This window comes from Cydia strobilella, chromosome 18, assembly GCF_947568885.1.
Source record: "Cydia strobilella chromosome 18, ilCydStro3.1, whole genome shotgun sequence".
NCBI lineage: Eukaryota > Metazoa > Arthropoda > Insecta > Lepidoptera > Tortricidae > Cydia > Cydia strobilella.
The window spans coordinates 8,501,216-8,517,497 of NC_086058.1; the positions used below are offsets into that span (position 1 = coordinate 8,501,216).

At 36.5% G+C, this 16,282-nt stretch overlaps 1 protein-coding gene across 1 annotated transcript in view; it reads left to right on the plus strand.

The window, feature by feature from the left end:
- The window catches only part of LOC134749755 (tyrosine-protein kinase Src42A), a 98,293-nt gene continuing 82,011 nt past the window's right edge, over positions 1-16,282 (plus strand). Inside the window, exon 1 of the mRNA XM_063684783.1 lies at positions 1-581. Within this exon, the coding sequence (XP_063540853.1) occupies positions 220-581 (362 nt within the window). The 5' untranslated portion in view covers positions 1-219. The remainder of the gene's footprint in view (positions 582-16,282) is intronic.

Sequence of the window (16,282 nt, forward strand, 5' to 3'; positions counted from 1 at the left end):
GGCGCGTCAAAATGGCTGATTTCTGTGATGTACGATTGGGGTTTTTGGGGTTTTCTAGTCTTTGTTTACTATAAAACACAATAAATGTTTAAAGTTATTGACTCTTATGTGACATAATAAAATGTTTATAGATATACAAACTTTGGACTGGTGTTTGTATTCAAACAAGTGTGTGATTTGACAAAACGATTGGAACCAATCTCACCTTGTAAAGAGAAAATGGGGAACTGTTTTAGTAGTACAGGAGAGAAGGATCCTAAAACTAAAATCGACAGGGCTAATCCTCACGAGGAGGATGCTAGACCGTTCCAAACGCCCGTGCCGACTCCACCCCCGGACCCCAGATCCACTGTGAGCCAAGGTCCGGATACAAACGAGGTGGTGCCCACCCGTATTTTCGTCGCCCTTTATGATTACGACGCTAGAACTGATGAGGACTTAAGCTTTAGAAAGGGCGAGCATTTGGAGATCCTGAATGATACTCAAGGTGACTGGTGGTTAGCTAGGAGCAAGAAAACAAGACAAGAAGGATACATTCCATCGAACTATGTCGCTCGTCTACAGTCCATAGAGGCAGAACCGTGAGTAATATTTTGATATCATTACGACCTATGTACAATTATGTATTTTTTCAGCATTTATTTCATCTAGCCAGACAGCTGCATAAATTCATTTATCATTCTAATTATATGTTAAACAGCTGTTACGATATTTACCAACAGTAATTATGAGCACCCCAATTTTATGTATGAAATCAAACTTGTTTACCTTCCATGTGTGTCTATTGTATACAGTATGAAGACCCTATTGCATTAGTATGAGAAGTGAAAGCACAATGGAATGTTCACATTATTATGTGCACTCACTGTTAACAGAGTATGAACAAAACGCAGAAAGTTATTAAATTATTACACAAGAATCACACCTATTTTGTACTTAGTACATTTGTTATTAGTTAGTGCATTGATTTTCTAAACCATTTGTTATCCTAAATAAACGTTAGGAATAATTGTTGATGCTGATACAGTAGAATCAGCTTAAAGTTACATCGAAGGGAAGTGATATGAATATGTTATACTAAGCGGATGTCATATAAAGCATAGTTGATTAACTTCTTATTTTTGTTTAATTTTCCAAATTAATCTCAAATATTTTTGTGAGAAATGAGTTTTATTAACCTTGTACCAATTATCAACTTGTCACTGAGAATCAAAACTAAACCAACTTACACGCCATGCAGGCCCCTAACGTCCTCGCAGGGAAAGATGTGGGGACGGCCACGTAAACCAGCAAATGTGTTAGTATGTTGTTGTTGTCCTATGGCACCCCAGAGGTTCTTCCGTCCGGCGGTTTCCAACCGAAAGCGACGGTTGCGTTATTCGTTTCCCCTCTTCGAATAGTATGTCCTATCCATCTCCATTTCCGTATCGCGATTTCTTCGCCAATGGGTGTTTGCCGGCATATACTCCATAGGTCTTCATTTTGAATAGTTTTTGGCCAGAAAACGCGATGGATCGACCTGAGGGACTTGTTGACTTCACTCGCATGCTGACTGTCTTGCGTCTGTTGATTCGCAGGCCCATTCTATCAGCCTCTTCTTTAAGACCTTCAAGTTTAGCTTCTAGATAAGCAAGAGTAGGCGAAATCAACACGATGTCGTCCGCGTAGTCTAAGTCCTCCAACACGTACGTGTCCCAAGGTATACCTCTCGGTGTCGATACCACATTACGCATGACGTCATCCGTGTGTTAGTATAACTGGACATAATTTCATGAAAATAGGATGTCATAGTAAGCGATTTGTCACTATAAGAGAAGTCATCTTATCCGACGTTGTCACAAAGAATTTCATATGAAAGCCAAACTTTGCACAGTTATTACGTTATAGTAAGCGGTTGGTCAGTATAAGCAATCATAATCAACGGATTCCACTGCGGGAAACATGAATCTCACAGCCTGAAGTATGGACAATCGAACCTATTTTGCAATTGAGCGCAGGATAGGGTTAGGGCTGGCCTGCACCCGTTACACCAAGGATGTTCATTTCATGCATATGGTCGGATAGAAGCAATCAATACGCACCTCCGCAAGCATCCCTGATGCTCTACAGAAGAGGTGCAGCCCTAGCAGCACCCGAAACGCGTTATTGTATTGGACCCGGAGGGCTCCATCAGTTGCATGTGTATAAAGATATACAATAGGCTCTAAATAGTGTGATTTTAATGTTTTTCGTGCATCGAGAAACTCACTTTTTGTAATTACCTTAAAAGTTAAGAATGTCTTTCATATTCAATGTTTATTATAAATATTATATAGGCCAGGAAATAAATGCCCAAAAAAAGGTATAGAGGGAAATGCAAGGAACACAAGGACTAGTTAGGAGATGAATATATCAAAAGTCCCCGGCCATAACCCTGGTGCTGGGGGGGAGGGGGGTTTGAAGGTTCCATTTTTCGGTTTTTTGATTATATCTCGGAAACTATGCATCTGAGCCACTTGGCCACTTATACAAAATGAAAAGAGATTTAATTTGTTACAAGTTTTATTCAGTCAAGTTTTTCGATATCTTGTATAGTTGTTGAGATATCCGCTCTTCAAGGTTTATTTAGGGCTCTCATTTTTATCTTGATTATCTACATCGGTGAAGCTGCTAGGCCGGGTTTGGGATCGTTTTCGTATAAATCGGGGGTGTCTCAAGGTGTTGGTCGAGACTCTTCGCTATGAGACCGTTCGCTGAAACGACTATCGGGACAATGATCGTCGAATCAACATCCCACATGGCGGTTATCTCGTGAGCCAAGTCTAGGTACTTACTGGACTTGTCCTTCTCGGCTTTCACGAGATTCTCATCATGGGGGATGGTGATGTCGACGAGCACGGCTCGGCGCTGCGATCGATCTATTATTGGCTACAATAGTCCTGTCAGTGATGATAGATCGATCCCAATAGAGCGTGGCACGACCATTCTCGAGAACTGGCACAGGTAAATACTTGTAGTACGGTACTTCGCGGTCCACAAGGCCATATAGAAGAGCAAGCTGCTGGTGAATAATCCTGGCTACGAGATTATGTCTGTGCAAGTACTCGCCGTTAGCAAGATGAGAACAACCGGAAATGATATGCCTGAGTGACTCTCCGGGACGGCGGCATGCCCGACAAATGTCGACCGTATGTTATTATTATTATTATTAAATTATGTGCCTTTTTTGAGTGCCACATAGACCACATAGACTAATGTCTGTTGAATCTAGAAAATTCCATATTATTTGGGCTATAATGTGCTGGACCCTTGGAGGATATAACCAAATGTATGTTGTAATTTTCTGTTCAAAACAGTGTGCCGATTTTTGCGGGGGAAGGGCACGTCAAATGTATACGTAACGTAAAAATAGCCATGTCAGATAAACGTCAGTCCATACAATGTGTATGACCATTGGTCATAGAGTTTCGACAGAGGGGAACGCCAAAATAAAATAAAAATATGTATGTTTCTATTCAAAAATGGTTGAAGGCTACTTTTAGTAAGTACCTAGGTAGATAATCTCACAAGCACTTAAACCGTCTGTGTTAAAAGACATTTAAGAAATCTGCATGTATGTTTTAATACCTAGCAATAATAAAGTACAATACAATATTGCACATCTCACATAGTTTACAATAAACGCACAGAAACATAAACAAACATAATTGGATAGAGGCAACAACAGGCGGTCTTATCGCTTAAAAGCTATCTCTTCCAGACAACCTTTGGGTATCGGAGACAATAGAATAGAATATACGGTAGGTGGCAAAGAAACAAAAAACATAATATGAAAAGTCGACTTAAATATAGCCAAACAACACAAAACTTTAATATAGATAAACATACTTAAATACGTATAACCATAAACATACATAGACATACATGCATAAAAATTAAAATTATATATTAAACTAGCTGTTGCCCCCGACTTCGTACGCGTGGATTTGTATGTTGGTGGTTATATATTTTACATGAGCATAAGATATCAATAGGGACGGTTAATCATTTGTTAATATTTATACAACGCATGAAATTTGTCTTTCACAAAGTACGAAGTTTCAAGCCCCTAACTAAAAAAAAATGTTTTCGATATAATATCTCTCACACACACTTAGATTTTCAAGTCCACAATTTAAAAAAAATGTTCGCTCCCTATGCTAACTTTATTAATACAAACTTTTCAAACACGGTGCAATCACCCGCCATAGCCGGGGTTCTGCGGTGACGGAACACGTATTGGATTCGGATTCGACTCACTATATACGTTTCGATAAGGTAACCGTGCTGGCGAAAGAAAAGTTTGTGATTCAGCGAAAAGTACGGGAGGCTATCGAAATTGGTCGTCATCCGAATTTTAACCGTGATTGTGGTTGGTCAGTGCCTCCGAGCTGGAAAACTGTTTTAGGTACTACGTCGGTGGACAGTGTGGACGAACCATTAGCGAATGACGTAGTGAGTGTTGTGTGCAACCCATCATTTGACAATAATGCCGTAAACGAGGGTAGTTTCTCGCCCCCCCTGCCGCCACCGGCGCCCGCGCCGAGTCATCGGGCGCGGAGGGCTGCGGCCCGCAGTCTGCGCCGGTCCGTCACCGTCGACGCAAGCTCCTGATGACGCTCTTCGGTACGGAGTGAAACATATCGAGCGTTTTCGACTGACACGTGAGTGACCCGTTATTAATAGATTTAATACGGTGCAATCAGTTTACGTCTACTTTAATATAATGCCCTTTTACCAAGTTTCATGTTCCTAGCTTAAACGAAAACTTGTACTACATATAAACTTACATCCCCTTTTTAACCCCCTTAGGGGTTGAATTATTAAGTTGAAACGTTGAAATAACTGTTTTTGTAATATAATACAATGCCTTTCTAAGAAGTTTCAAAGCATTTGTAATGGATTCAAACTTTCAACCCCTTTTGAACTCTTTTAGGGCATGAATATTTAAAAACGCTTAAATTACTTTTCTTGTATTCTAATAATATGCCTTTATACAAAGACTGAAGTCCTGTACTCAAAAAAAGGTTTGATCTCCATACAAACTTTCAACCTCTTTTTTACCACCTTAGGGGATGAATTTAAAAAATGCTGAAACAAGTTTTCTGCCCTTTTAATTAAATACCTTTCTACTAAGTTTCAAGTACCTAGCTTAAAATAAAATTAGGACCCCTACAAATTTTCAACCCCTTTTTAACCACTTTATGGGATGAATTTTTAAAAAACGCTGGAATTTCTTTTCTTATATTCTAATAACATGCCTTTATACAAAGATTCAAGTCCCACACTCAATAAAATGTTTGATCTCCATACAAACTTAACCCCCTTTTCACCACCTTGGGGGATGAATTTTTAAAAACGCTGAAATAATTTTAATAACAAAACTTCTTGAGACACAGACATTAAATATATTAATAACGGGTCACTCACGTGTTTTAAGTCGAAAACGCTCGACATGTTTTACTCCGTACCGAGGAACGTCATCAGGAGCTTGCGTCGACGGTGACGGTTCCTCGGTACGGAGTGAAACATGTCGAGCGTTTTCGACTTAAAACACGTGAGTGACCCGTTATTAATATATTTAATAACGCTGAAATAAGTTTTCTTGCTTTTTAATATAATACCTTTTTGCAAAGTTTCAAGTTCCTACCTTATAATAAAATTTGAACCCCAAGACAAACTTTGAACCCCTTTGTTTTTCATCACAAATTTCCAAAAACGTCGAAATCTTTTTTTTTGTAAGCGGCTATTATGCCTTTCTAAGAAGTTTCAAAGCATTTGTAATGGTTTCAAACTTTCAACCCCTTTTTAACCCTTTTAGGGGATGAATTTTTAAAAACGCTGAAATTACTTATCTTGTATTCTAATAATATGCCGGATATAAAGTTTTAAATCCCGCATTTGATAAAATTTCTGGGGTCCATACAAACTCTCAACCCCTTTTTCACCACCTTAGGGGATGAATTTTCAAAAACGCTAAAATTAGTTTACTTGTTTTTTAATAATATATCTTTTACCCAAGGTTCGAATTCATAGCTTAAAATAAAACTTGAACCCCATACAAACTTTGGACCCTCATTTCATCCCCTTAGGGGATGAATTTTGAAAAACCCCTTCTTAGTGGATACTAACGTTATAAAAACTACCTATTGTGAAAAATTCAGTTCTCTAGGTCCAACGGTTTGGGCTGGGCGTTGATTTAAATGAGTCAGTAAGTCAGGACTTTTACGTTTATATATAGTTAAAGAAAAAACAGTGTCAATAATAAAAACTAAGGAAGGGAAAGAAAGTATTCCTTAAGGTTTGATTTGAAGGAGGTAATAGATTGAGAACGTCTTAGCTCAACAGGGAGAGAGTTCCATAGTCGAATGGCCCGAAAAGTAAATGAGCAATTATAAAATTTTGAAGAAGATGGCACCGACAGGAGTTAATTTTGAGAAGATCTAAGAGAACCTTCAATGAAGCTTAATAATTTTCTTGAACTTTACTTTTTTAACAAATGAATTTTAACTGTCAGAATAGTATGCAGTGTATGTTTTTCATATAGGTAGGTACATAGTATTTTATTTCCTACACTATCTCAAACAGACACAGTGGCATAGTTACCATCAATTATAAATTGTTATTTTATTTAACCCCTGACGCGAAACACACATACCAGTCAGGTCAACCTTATTTCATCGTTCCATTGAATATGCATGAGGTTTGCCATCGTAGGGGCATATTCAGACAGACAATAAAAAATTGTATCATATTTAGCCACATCATGCTCGTTCTATGGAGTAACAAGTGTAAGCGTGGACGCACTAATGTGAATACTAAATCCCTACTAATATTATAGCTGGGGAGGCGGCGATGCTAAATGTGTTATATAATATAAAGGTTATATAATATTTTCTTTTTTAGCGAGCAGGAAAGCGTCTACAGATTTGTGTCAGTCCCGCAACATCTCTCTGATGACAAGGGTATGTTAATCTGCCGGTTTACATGGTCAGTGGTCATACGGAAGGGTAGAAAATATGGAGAAAAAAAATTACTCGAGCGCGTCAGATATTCAAAGAGGTTGTTAAATAGACCCTAATAAAAGTGTCTATTTAAATAATCTGACGATTTCGGCGGTCCATAAGCAAATATCGTAGTCACAAAGTTGCAAAAAAAAACCGCCATCTTGAAATACGTGTGTCAGATTATTATACACAGGTTCAGATTGATGTCCCAGGTTAAACCTTAATCTGACGATAATGTGGAGCAGTATCCTTATTCTGACGATGTAAAAAATATTTTTTTAAAGATAATTTTAAAATTTTCTGTCGTAAATATATACTTTATTTCTAAACTTTTTTGTCTAAAAAACTGTGTAGAATGCCGCCAAGTAGACGAAAATTGACTAACGGGTTCAAGAGATATCACAGTTTGAAGATATCTGAATAAATGTTGTTTCACATCGAATTTTTTTAAGCTCGAGTAACTTCAAATTTATCATCTTGGGCTCACCTATTATTAACAATACTTTAAGTATATCGTTAAAAGCGTATTATTAAAATAATGGCAACGGAGCTTTTTATTTTTTTATTTCCTGGACTCCCGGCTCGGTTTCAAGGAAGCATACTTGGTGGAGGTACTCAACAGGATGCAAGGTATCCCCCCTATCTTAATGTGACGCGCTCGAGTAACTCCAAAAATCCCCTCTTGGGCTCCCCAACCATCATAAACACGAAAGTAATTCTGTCTATCTGCCCCACCTAGATGTATTCTGTGAACTGCATTAAGCTTTTCACACAAAAATAGAAAAAAAACAATGAATTTTGGGGGTTAGAATTAGAACTGAAACTCGAAATTTTTTTTTCATCAAACCCATACGTGTGGGGTATATGGATAGGTCTTCAGAAATGATATTGAGGTTTCTAATATATTTTTTTTCTAAACTGAATAGTTTGCGAGAGAGACAGTTCCAAAGTGGTAAAATGTGTCCCCCCCCTCCCCCCTGTAACTTCTAAAATAAGAGAATAATAAAACTAAAAAAAATATATGATGTACATTACCATGCAAACTTCCACCGAAAATTGGTTTAAACGAGATATCTTAAGTAGTTTTTTTTAATACGTCATAAATCGTAAACCGCAATTTACCTTTCACTCACGTTTGACATAAAAAATACATTGTTTAAATTGTGTAATGTACGGAACCCACGGTGCGCAAGTCCGACTCGCGCTTGGCCGGTTTTTTATAATTTTATAATTCTTCTGCATTCCTAGACATTGTTTTAAAATTAACTGTAACCTTTACTTAAATAATATAGGAAGTAAAAAAATATATCAGCATATCGGCTTTTCTACTTCCTCACGGAAATTCTTATAAAAACGTAACAACCTACGAAAAAAATACAATTGTGTACTATAATTATAATTTAGTATCTTGCCTATTATTTCCAATCAAAGCTTTACACCTAAACCCATGTCATCCAGTAAAAAAAACTTCCGCGAGGTAGTAAAAAAGCCGATTTTCATGATGTTTTTTTTTTACTTCCAATATTATTTAATTAAAGGTTACAGTTAATTTTGAAACAATGACAAGTAATGCAGAAGAATTATAAAAAAAGATCCAATATAGTTGATTTAATGTTATAGTTTTCTCCGAATTTTAATTTTCCCATTGACTGCTCTTATATTGCACACAACTGTATAATAGTTTTTATTATCACTAATATCGTTATTCTCCGCACAGGAAGTCGCGGGCATAAGTAGTAGAATCATATTTTGCGTTTCTGAATACGACCCGTATATTTTGTCACATAACTAATGATGCACTTCCTAACCAAAGCTTATCCAAGAGTCTGGCGCCAGTGCTATATTAATTTATGCGCTATTCAATTAGTCATAAATGTTTTGACACATAATTTAATAAACCTCAAATTTCGAAATACACACGTAGCTTTAACCTACTTACAGATGTAGTGCATAATTGTTTGCCATCGTATTTTCTCGGTTAAGCGTTCGTATTTGTCATGCTACTTCAGTCAACGTCAGTACTTTTTGTACCGAGACTGACTGAAATAGCAAGACACGTTCGTACGTTTCCGTGAAAATACGATGGAAAATAATTTTTCACCTCAGCAGCTCGAACAAGCCTACTTTCGTCATTCCCTGGAGTGAGGAAAGTGCGACTTTCCTCACTCCAGGGAGTGAAACAAAGTAACTTTTTAATTTAGTAAAGGCCATGAACTGCCACTTCATACTTTGATAACATTTTTTTTGTTTTTTTTTGTTTCTCTGAATTATTCTGTGTAATTCGAAATACATTTTAACGTTTAATATGTTCTCACTACTGAGGTGAAAAATTATGTGTGCAACACGAGAGCAGTTATTTTACATCTCGTGTTTTTGAATCCCTCGCTATGCTCAAGATTCTAACTAAGAATCACTCGCTTCGCTCGTGATTCAATTATAGAATCTTTCGCTTTCTCGGGACTCAAAATAAACACTCGCAAGAAAGACCAACTTTCCTCTCTTGTTGCACAAATAACTAATGCACTACATCTGTAGCTCTTGTTAACATTAAATTTACTCTCTGAAATCGTCAACTCCTCTCCGAATATTACATTTCAGCTACTTACTTAATTTTTGGTCTTATCTGGCAAGATCTGTTCACAAAATTTATCAGAGGCAACGATTTTTAAACGACATGAGGATGGAAAATTATCGCGATATTGACGGAAACTTATACGCGATATAAACGGAGAGGCAGATAACCAAAATTCGATTGTTGATGTTCGCGATAGGCTCTCTGATTTGCTAGTTTTGTTGTCAATTAACCAGGACGATATGACATATGACACGATATTGTACGATACATGGTCATCAATCATTGATCCAAGTCCAAAGATCCATGATTTATGGCAGATTTAGTATTAACACAGCAAACTGCGCAGTTGCTTAATCAACCAGCAGCCATCCTTTGGAAGCGGATTCATTTTCAGCATTGTGCAAAACCAACAAGAGCCTTATTTCCGCCCGCCGGTTCCCTTCATACACGCAGAGTTCAGACTAACCGCAACCTTGACTTTGTCGCTATTGAAATTGCACAGATGTAATGTGTGTGTCATTTCTACACATCATTACATTATGACAATACGCAAAGGTTTACTGCGGCTTCTCACGGTAGCAGTAAGTGGTAAAAGGTCTAATTTTTGACTGAAAGATTAATAGACAGTCACCACCAAATACCTATATGGGTTCATCCATTAATTACGTCACACGAAATAAAACTATGAAAACGGATTATATCGCGTATATTGAAATTCAATATACGCGATATAATCCGTTTTCATAGTTTTATTTCATGAGTAACTATCGCGGTAACCGAAGACAATATTACGTCACACGAATTTCGAGGTTTTTTGACCCCTCCCCCCCCTCCTTGTCACACTTGGTCACATTTGGCAAACCCCACCCCCCTGGTGTGACGTCACATTTTTTCAATGAAATCGGCAAATCGAATTAAGTATCATTAATATTTTATCAAAATATTTTTGACCAAAGAAATATTAGTCAAACATCAAACATTTATTCAGCAAATAGGCCACAGGGGCACTTTTACATGTTAATTTTTACAAACAATAAAATTAATCCAAAATTACAAAAAACAATTACTTAAATATAAATGTTAAATTACACAAGAAAAAAAAACTAATAAAAACTATACAAATAACAGAAGTACTAAAATTGTTTAGAGATGTAAAAGTCTCTAGGTGTCAGAGATAAAATGTATATAATAATAAAAAAGATCATCAAATTATCCAGTTTTTTTTTTTTTAATTTATTGAATAAGGAAACAAATTACAGTTTTTTAGATTATTACAAGACCCATCGTAGGCAAAACCTTATGGAGGTTTGTGTGCCGATGGGGAGTTCGAGAATAACATAAAGAAAAACAATATTATATCCTATATCTTATCATAAGTATGATTCTTAGTATACATAGCTTGTGTCGTTAGTTTTTAATAAGTGCATTTTAACGACTTTTTTTATATGTTTACCATTTAAATATTTAGCACAAACAACTTCTGGCAGATCATTCAATATTTTAGGTAATATATATGTGTACAGCCTAGTGCCATATATGTTGTTATATTTGGGTATACAATATTTGCTTTGGTTCTGTAGACTTCTTAGTTTTGTACATCTTTTGTGTTCTTTTAGTTTAGTAACATGGTGATATTCTTCTGTTAGTATGGCTAGTTTACACATATTTTGAACTGGGAGTAAATTACAGTATTTGAAAAGTTGGGAATAGTATGTTTCGTACTTCTTTTTGATATGCTTAGGTACAAGTGTCTTCAATAATCTTATTTGTAAGTTATATTTTTTTTCTATATATGTTTTATAGGTTTTACCATAAGTACTCAGAGCGTAACCGATCACAGAGTCAGCAAGGGCTAAGTACAACATACGTAGGGTTTTGTACGGTAACTTATATCTTAATGTTGACATTTTACTTAGGATGGCTCTCAACTTATCGCACACATAATTAATGTGCGGTCCCCAGTTGAATCCGTGGTCGATTATTAACCCAAGGTACATGTGCTCTGTGACCACTTCAATTTTTTCACAGTTACACGTTGTGATATTATGCTGGTGCAGGCAGCTATGTTGGTGTGCAAATACAGTAATATTATGAGTAGTTTTATTGTGAGCTGAACGAATATGCATTATCTTAGTCTTTTGGGCGTTAATTACTAAACCGACATCGTGCGCCCATTTGCAGAGGGTGTTGAAGTTGGATTGCATTATGCGTTCTGCGGCGGCTATGTCACGGTCGGCTGTGATAATGCATGTGTCGTCCGCGAACTGATAGACAGAGCCCTCAGTTATAATGTTGCACATATCATTAACATATAGCAGGTATTCCGTTGGGCCAATTATAGATCCCTGCGCCGTGCCTTTTTCGGTTTTTATTTCGTCACTGTATGTGTTGTTTATTTTTACTCGTGTATGTCTATTTTTATGATAGCTTTTCAGCAAGTTAACTAGAGGGCCCTGTACACCGCTCTGCTCTAATTTGTAATATAACGTTTCATAATCTAGCATGTAAAGGGTAAGTAGTTTTATAACCCAAAACAGATTAGGAAAGAAAATTAAAAACGATTATCGTTCCTAAAACTTGTTATTTAACTGTACAGTGAATAGAATAATTTAAATAAGTTAATGTGACGTCACAAAGTTTGTGACACCCCCCTCCCCCTTGTCACAACATGACACATTTTCTTGACCCCCCCTCCCCCTAAACATGTTAGTGTGATGAAACTGGATTCGGTACGCTTGACTCTAAAAGTGTGTTTACTCGTAATGTTTATGTATGGAATAAGTTGCAAGAGTGTAATATCTTGGACGACTGTACCTGGGTTTAGTATATTAAGTATGTGTTTTCCTCATTTCACATTTCATGATCGCAAGTCGCCATGTTTGTTGCCTTTGAGTTACACAATATGTACTTACAATAGCAAACGTATACGTACTAAGAAAGAAAAGAAATTTCAAACATTTTATAAGGAAAATTAATAGAATTTGGTGAATGGGCGACTGAGTAAGAGGATTATTATAGTCTGTTTTTTTTTACTATGAAATACTGCCCATAGGAAAAAAATGGAACGCTCTGACATAGAAAATGTATGGCGTAGTACTTTACAGTTAAAAATAACATAAGTATAATTATACTATACATAGTTGAGTCGTTATTAAGGCTACAGACGGCTTAGCGCAATCGACCCTAAATGTTCAAATAGTTATTAGAATTACCTACTCGTACCTAAAGTCCACACGTAATATATTGCGAGAGTCATACGACCCCATAATATATTGCAAGCCTTGAAAAAACTTTTTCATGACACTTGCTCATAAAATATTAGAGATAGTTTGAGGCCAGGGGAAGGACTTAAGTTAGTTTTTAGGGTTCCGTACCCAAAGGGTAAAAACGGGACCCTATTACTAAGACTCCGCTGTCCGTCTGTCTGTCACCAGGCTGTATCTCATGAACCGTGATAGCTAGACAGTTGAAATTTTCACAGATGATGTATTTCTGTTGCCGCTATAACAACAAATACTAAAAAGTACGGAACCCTCGGTGCGCGAGTCCGACTCGCACTTGGCCGGTTTTTAGCAATCATCATCATCATTTCACGCAGAGGAAGTCGCGGGCAGCATGCAGCTACTGTAAATATAAAAAAGTCGTGTAAAGTACATCAGAAAATTACCTAATAAAAATTGTGTAAGGTGTAAAGGAATCCAGTTATTGCCATATGGAGTACGGAATAATTGTTTTTCAGATAAAAACATCGTGACGAACACTCGTAATTGCAATAGGTAATATCAATGTTTTATTTAACGATTGGTTTATCTTCGTCTTAGAACTAAGTTTTCCATTTTTTTTATTATTGTATTTTTTCCGCTTATTATCTATTGCCCTTTCCTCGAAGTCGTATATTATTGCTTTGCCGATATTTAAAATGCCGTTGGTATAAACAACCATCGATACTTGATTCAATCGTAAATCACTCGTGTGACAATTAAACATCAAATACGATTAAATAAATCAAATACCTAGACGTCATTTGTCATTTAAGGGCCGGTACAGATGGACGAAACTGCATGTCGACGTTGCAGTTGGCGAGCACCAGTGCAGTTCCCATACAAATTTGCAGTCGGGTTGCAGTCCGTCTGTATCGGCCCTAAGCGGCGCGTCCATTCATCACCAATGTATACTTGTGCAGTCAGTAAAACCATTAGCTTAGCACCCCTGCATATTATATATACATACAGGTATATAGTTTGTATGCAGGTGTGCTAAGCTAATTGTTTTGCGAAAGGGAAATGTATGTTATAGAAATTGTATCTAATCTAAACTGGCCAATCTACGAACCAATCTGCCCAGGTGTGATGTATGAGTGAAACAACCCTCTAGTTCGCAAGCTAGTTTATTACTGGCTAAGCAATCGGCGCAAGCGCCTTATAACTACGTATAGGTATATACAAATACACATCATCCCTTCACCACTATTTTAAAACTAAATGAGTAGGTAACATAAGTATTGAAAACTAAATGTAGGTATATAACTAAATTGATACATATTTTTTTAACTAACTAAAGCTTATATAATCTACCTTTTTTCTGGGGCGCAAATTATGTCGCATTTAGAACTGTCAGTATCAAATAAGTGAGATTAGATTGAAAGTTGGCCAATCGAACTGTCATTTTAGTATAGTTATACCAAAGAGAATATATGTATAGGATAGAGGGTTACTGTCATAGTACATTTTGTAGTCACAGTAAATTTACTGCCATCTATACACGATTAAAACTAAGAATGAAAATGTATACAAATACCAAAAAAATATGCTATATATATATAAATGATTTTTTTATTTGTATTTATTATTTTTATGTGATTTTGACCCATATTCTTTCACTGATATGTGTTAAAATTGTTAAATATAGAACGGGGTCGTCAACGCCATCTATCTGAGAATCATTTTTTCTTGATTTCCGAGGCACGTTTTTTCCTTAGAATGTATTCATCTTATACGGAGTTACATAGGTCTTTGGTTATAGTTATACTAAAATGACAGAACCAAATCAAATGAGTATCCCATTAAATCCCATACTATTTCCTATGGTCATGGCCATGGGCAGTACTTTATAGTTAAACAGAAGATTATTTAATTATCAAAGTCACCTCAATTAAAATGAAAATACTAGTTAGGATTTTAATAAAGTGCATCGCGTTTCACACGCATTCCTCGCGGACTGCACAAACGGGGTCAGACACAAACACGCTTTACTGTTAATTAACATAGCATTTAAACGTCGAAACAATTGATTTAATGAAACGTTAATATTGACTTCAAAGAGCACATAATGAGATAAGCGGAACCAGCTCAATTTGCTGTAATGCCGCTAATGCCGCCCACAATCTCTCTGCTTTGCCCTACGGTTGACTGGTAGAGAATGTTTTTGGCATTAAGTCCACCTTTTGTACGATAAGTATTTCTTTTGTGCAATAAAGATTAAATAAATAAATAAATCGCGCAACACACCATCTAACATAGTATACCCCCTTATTCATAAAACTTAGCAAACCGTTATTTTTCGTATCAAACACAAGTGTCGAAACAACAGATAGACAAACGATTATCAAGTGCTTGTTAAACTTTTGTCAAGTCTCATATTTTTGTATAGGAATCAAAATTTTCCATTTCCAAAATGAGAGTTTCCTTTGTTACCCGTTAATTTTTTTTGCCATTTATTCCGATAATATTTCCATCTTTTGGAAACGTTACGCAACTTGCACATCTGTATTTATGAATAACGCCAATAGTCTGTTAACTCTGTTACTAATTCGCAAGATATAGTTAGTTTTTGTCACGTGACGTTAAACTAGTCTCTGAAGCTGAACATCCGTTTGAGAAATATTCTATTTTAATTAGGCAGGCAACTCAAAGTTGTTACAATTATTTATAGCACGAATGTTATCGATTGAGCTTTGAGGATTGAAAGCTTCTTAATTCCCCTTACGACTGCTGTCATAAAGCGGGATCAGTGGTTTGTTGAAAGCGAGGATTACAAAGCTCCACAAATGTATTTTGAATGTTTGCTCATCTTTTGCATGCATAATACATAACTAATATATTCGTGAAATAGTTTTCATGCTTCAAGTCACGCATCACAGGCCCCAGTTAATCCATACCATGAGAAGGCAAACAATCAGCTCCTTGCAAAACCGGTGGGCTTGCAGGAAAGTGGCTCCTAGGCAAACACGCAAATTGTAAGACAAACATCAACGTGCGGGTTTCCTTTGCTTTGTATCATCGATCTTGCCGCTTCGCTAATGCTTGACTTAAGGTTGCATGCGTAACGGGACGACGCAGGGATGAGGTAATTTTAATTTTTCTGCCATTTAAATTCTGAAACGCTAATTTTTAGGGTTCCGTACCTCAAAAGGAAAAAACGGAACCCTTATAGGATCACTCGTGCGTCTGTCTGTCCGTCTGTCACAGCCTATTTTCTCCGAAACTACTGGACCAATTCAGTTGAAATTTGGTATACATATGTAAGTTTGTGACCCAAAGACGGACATGTAACGTAAATAAATGAATTTTAAACACGGGGGCCACTTTTGGGGGGTAAATGAGAAAATTAAAAAATAAAGTTTATCAAAATATATCGTGTTACATATCAAATGAAAGAGCTCATTGTGAGAATCTCAAATATA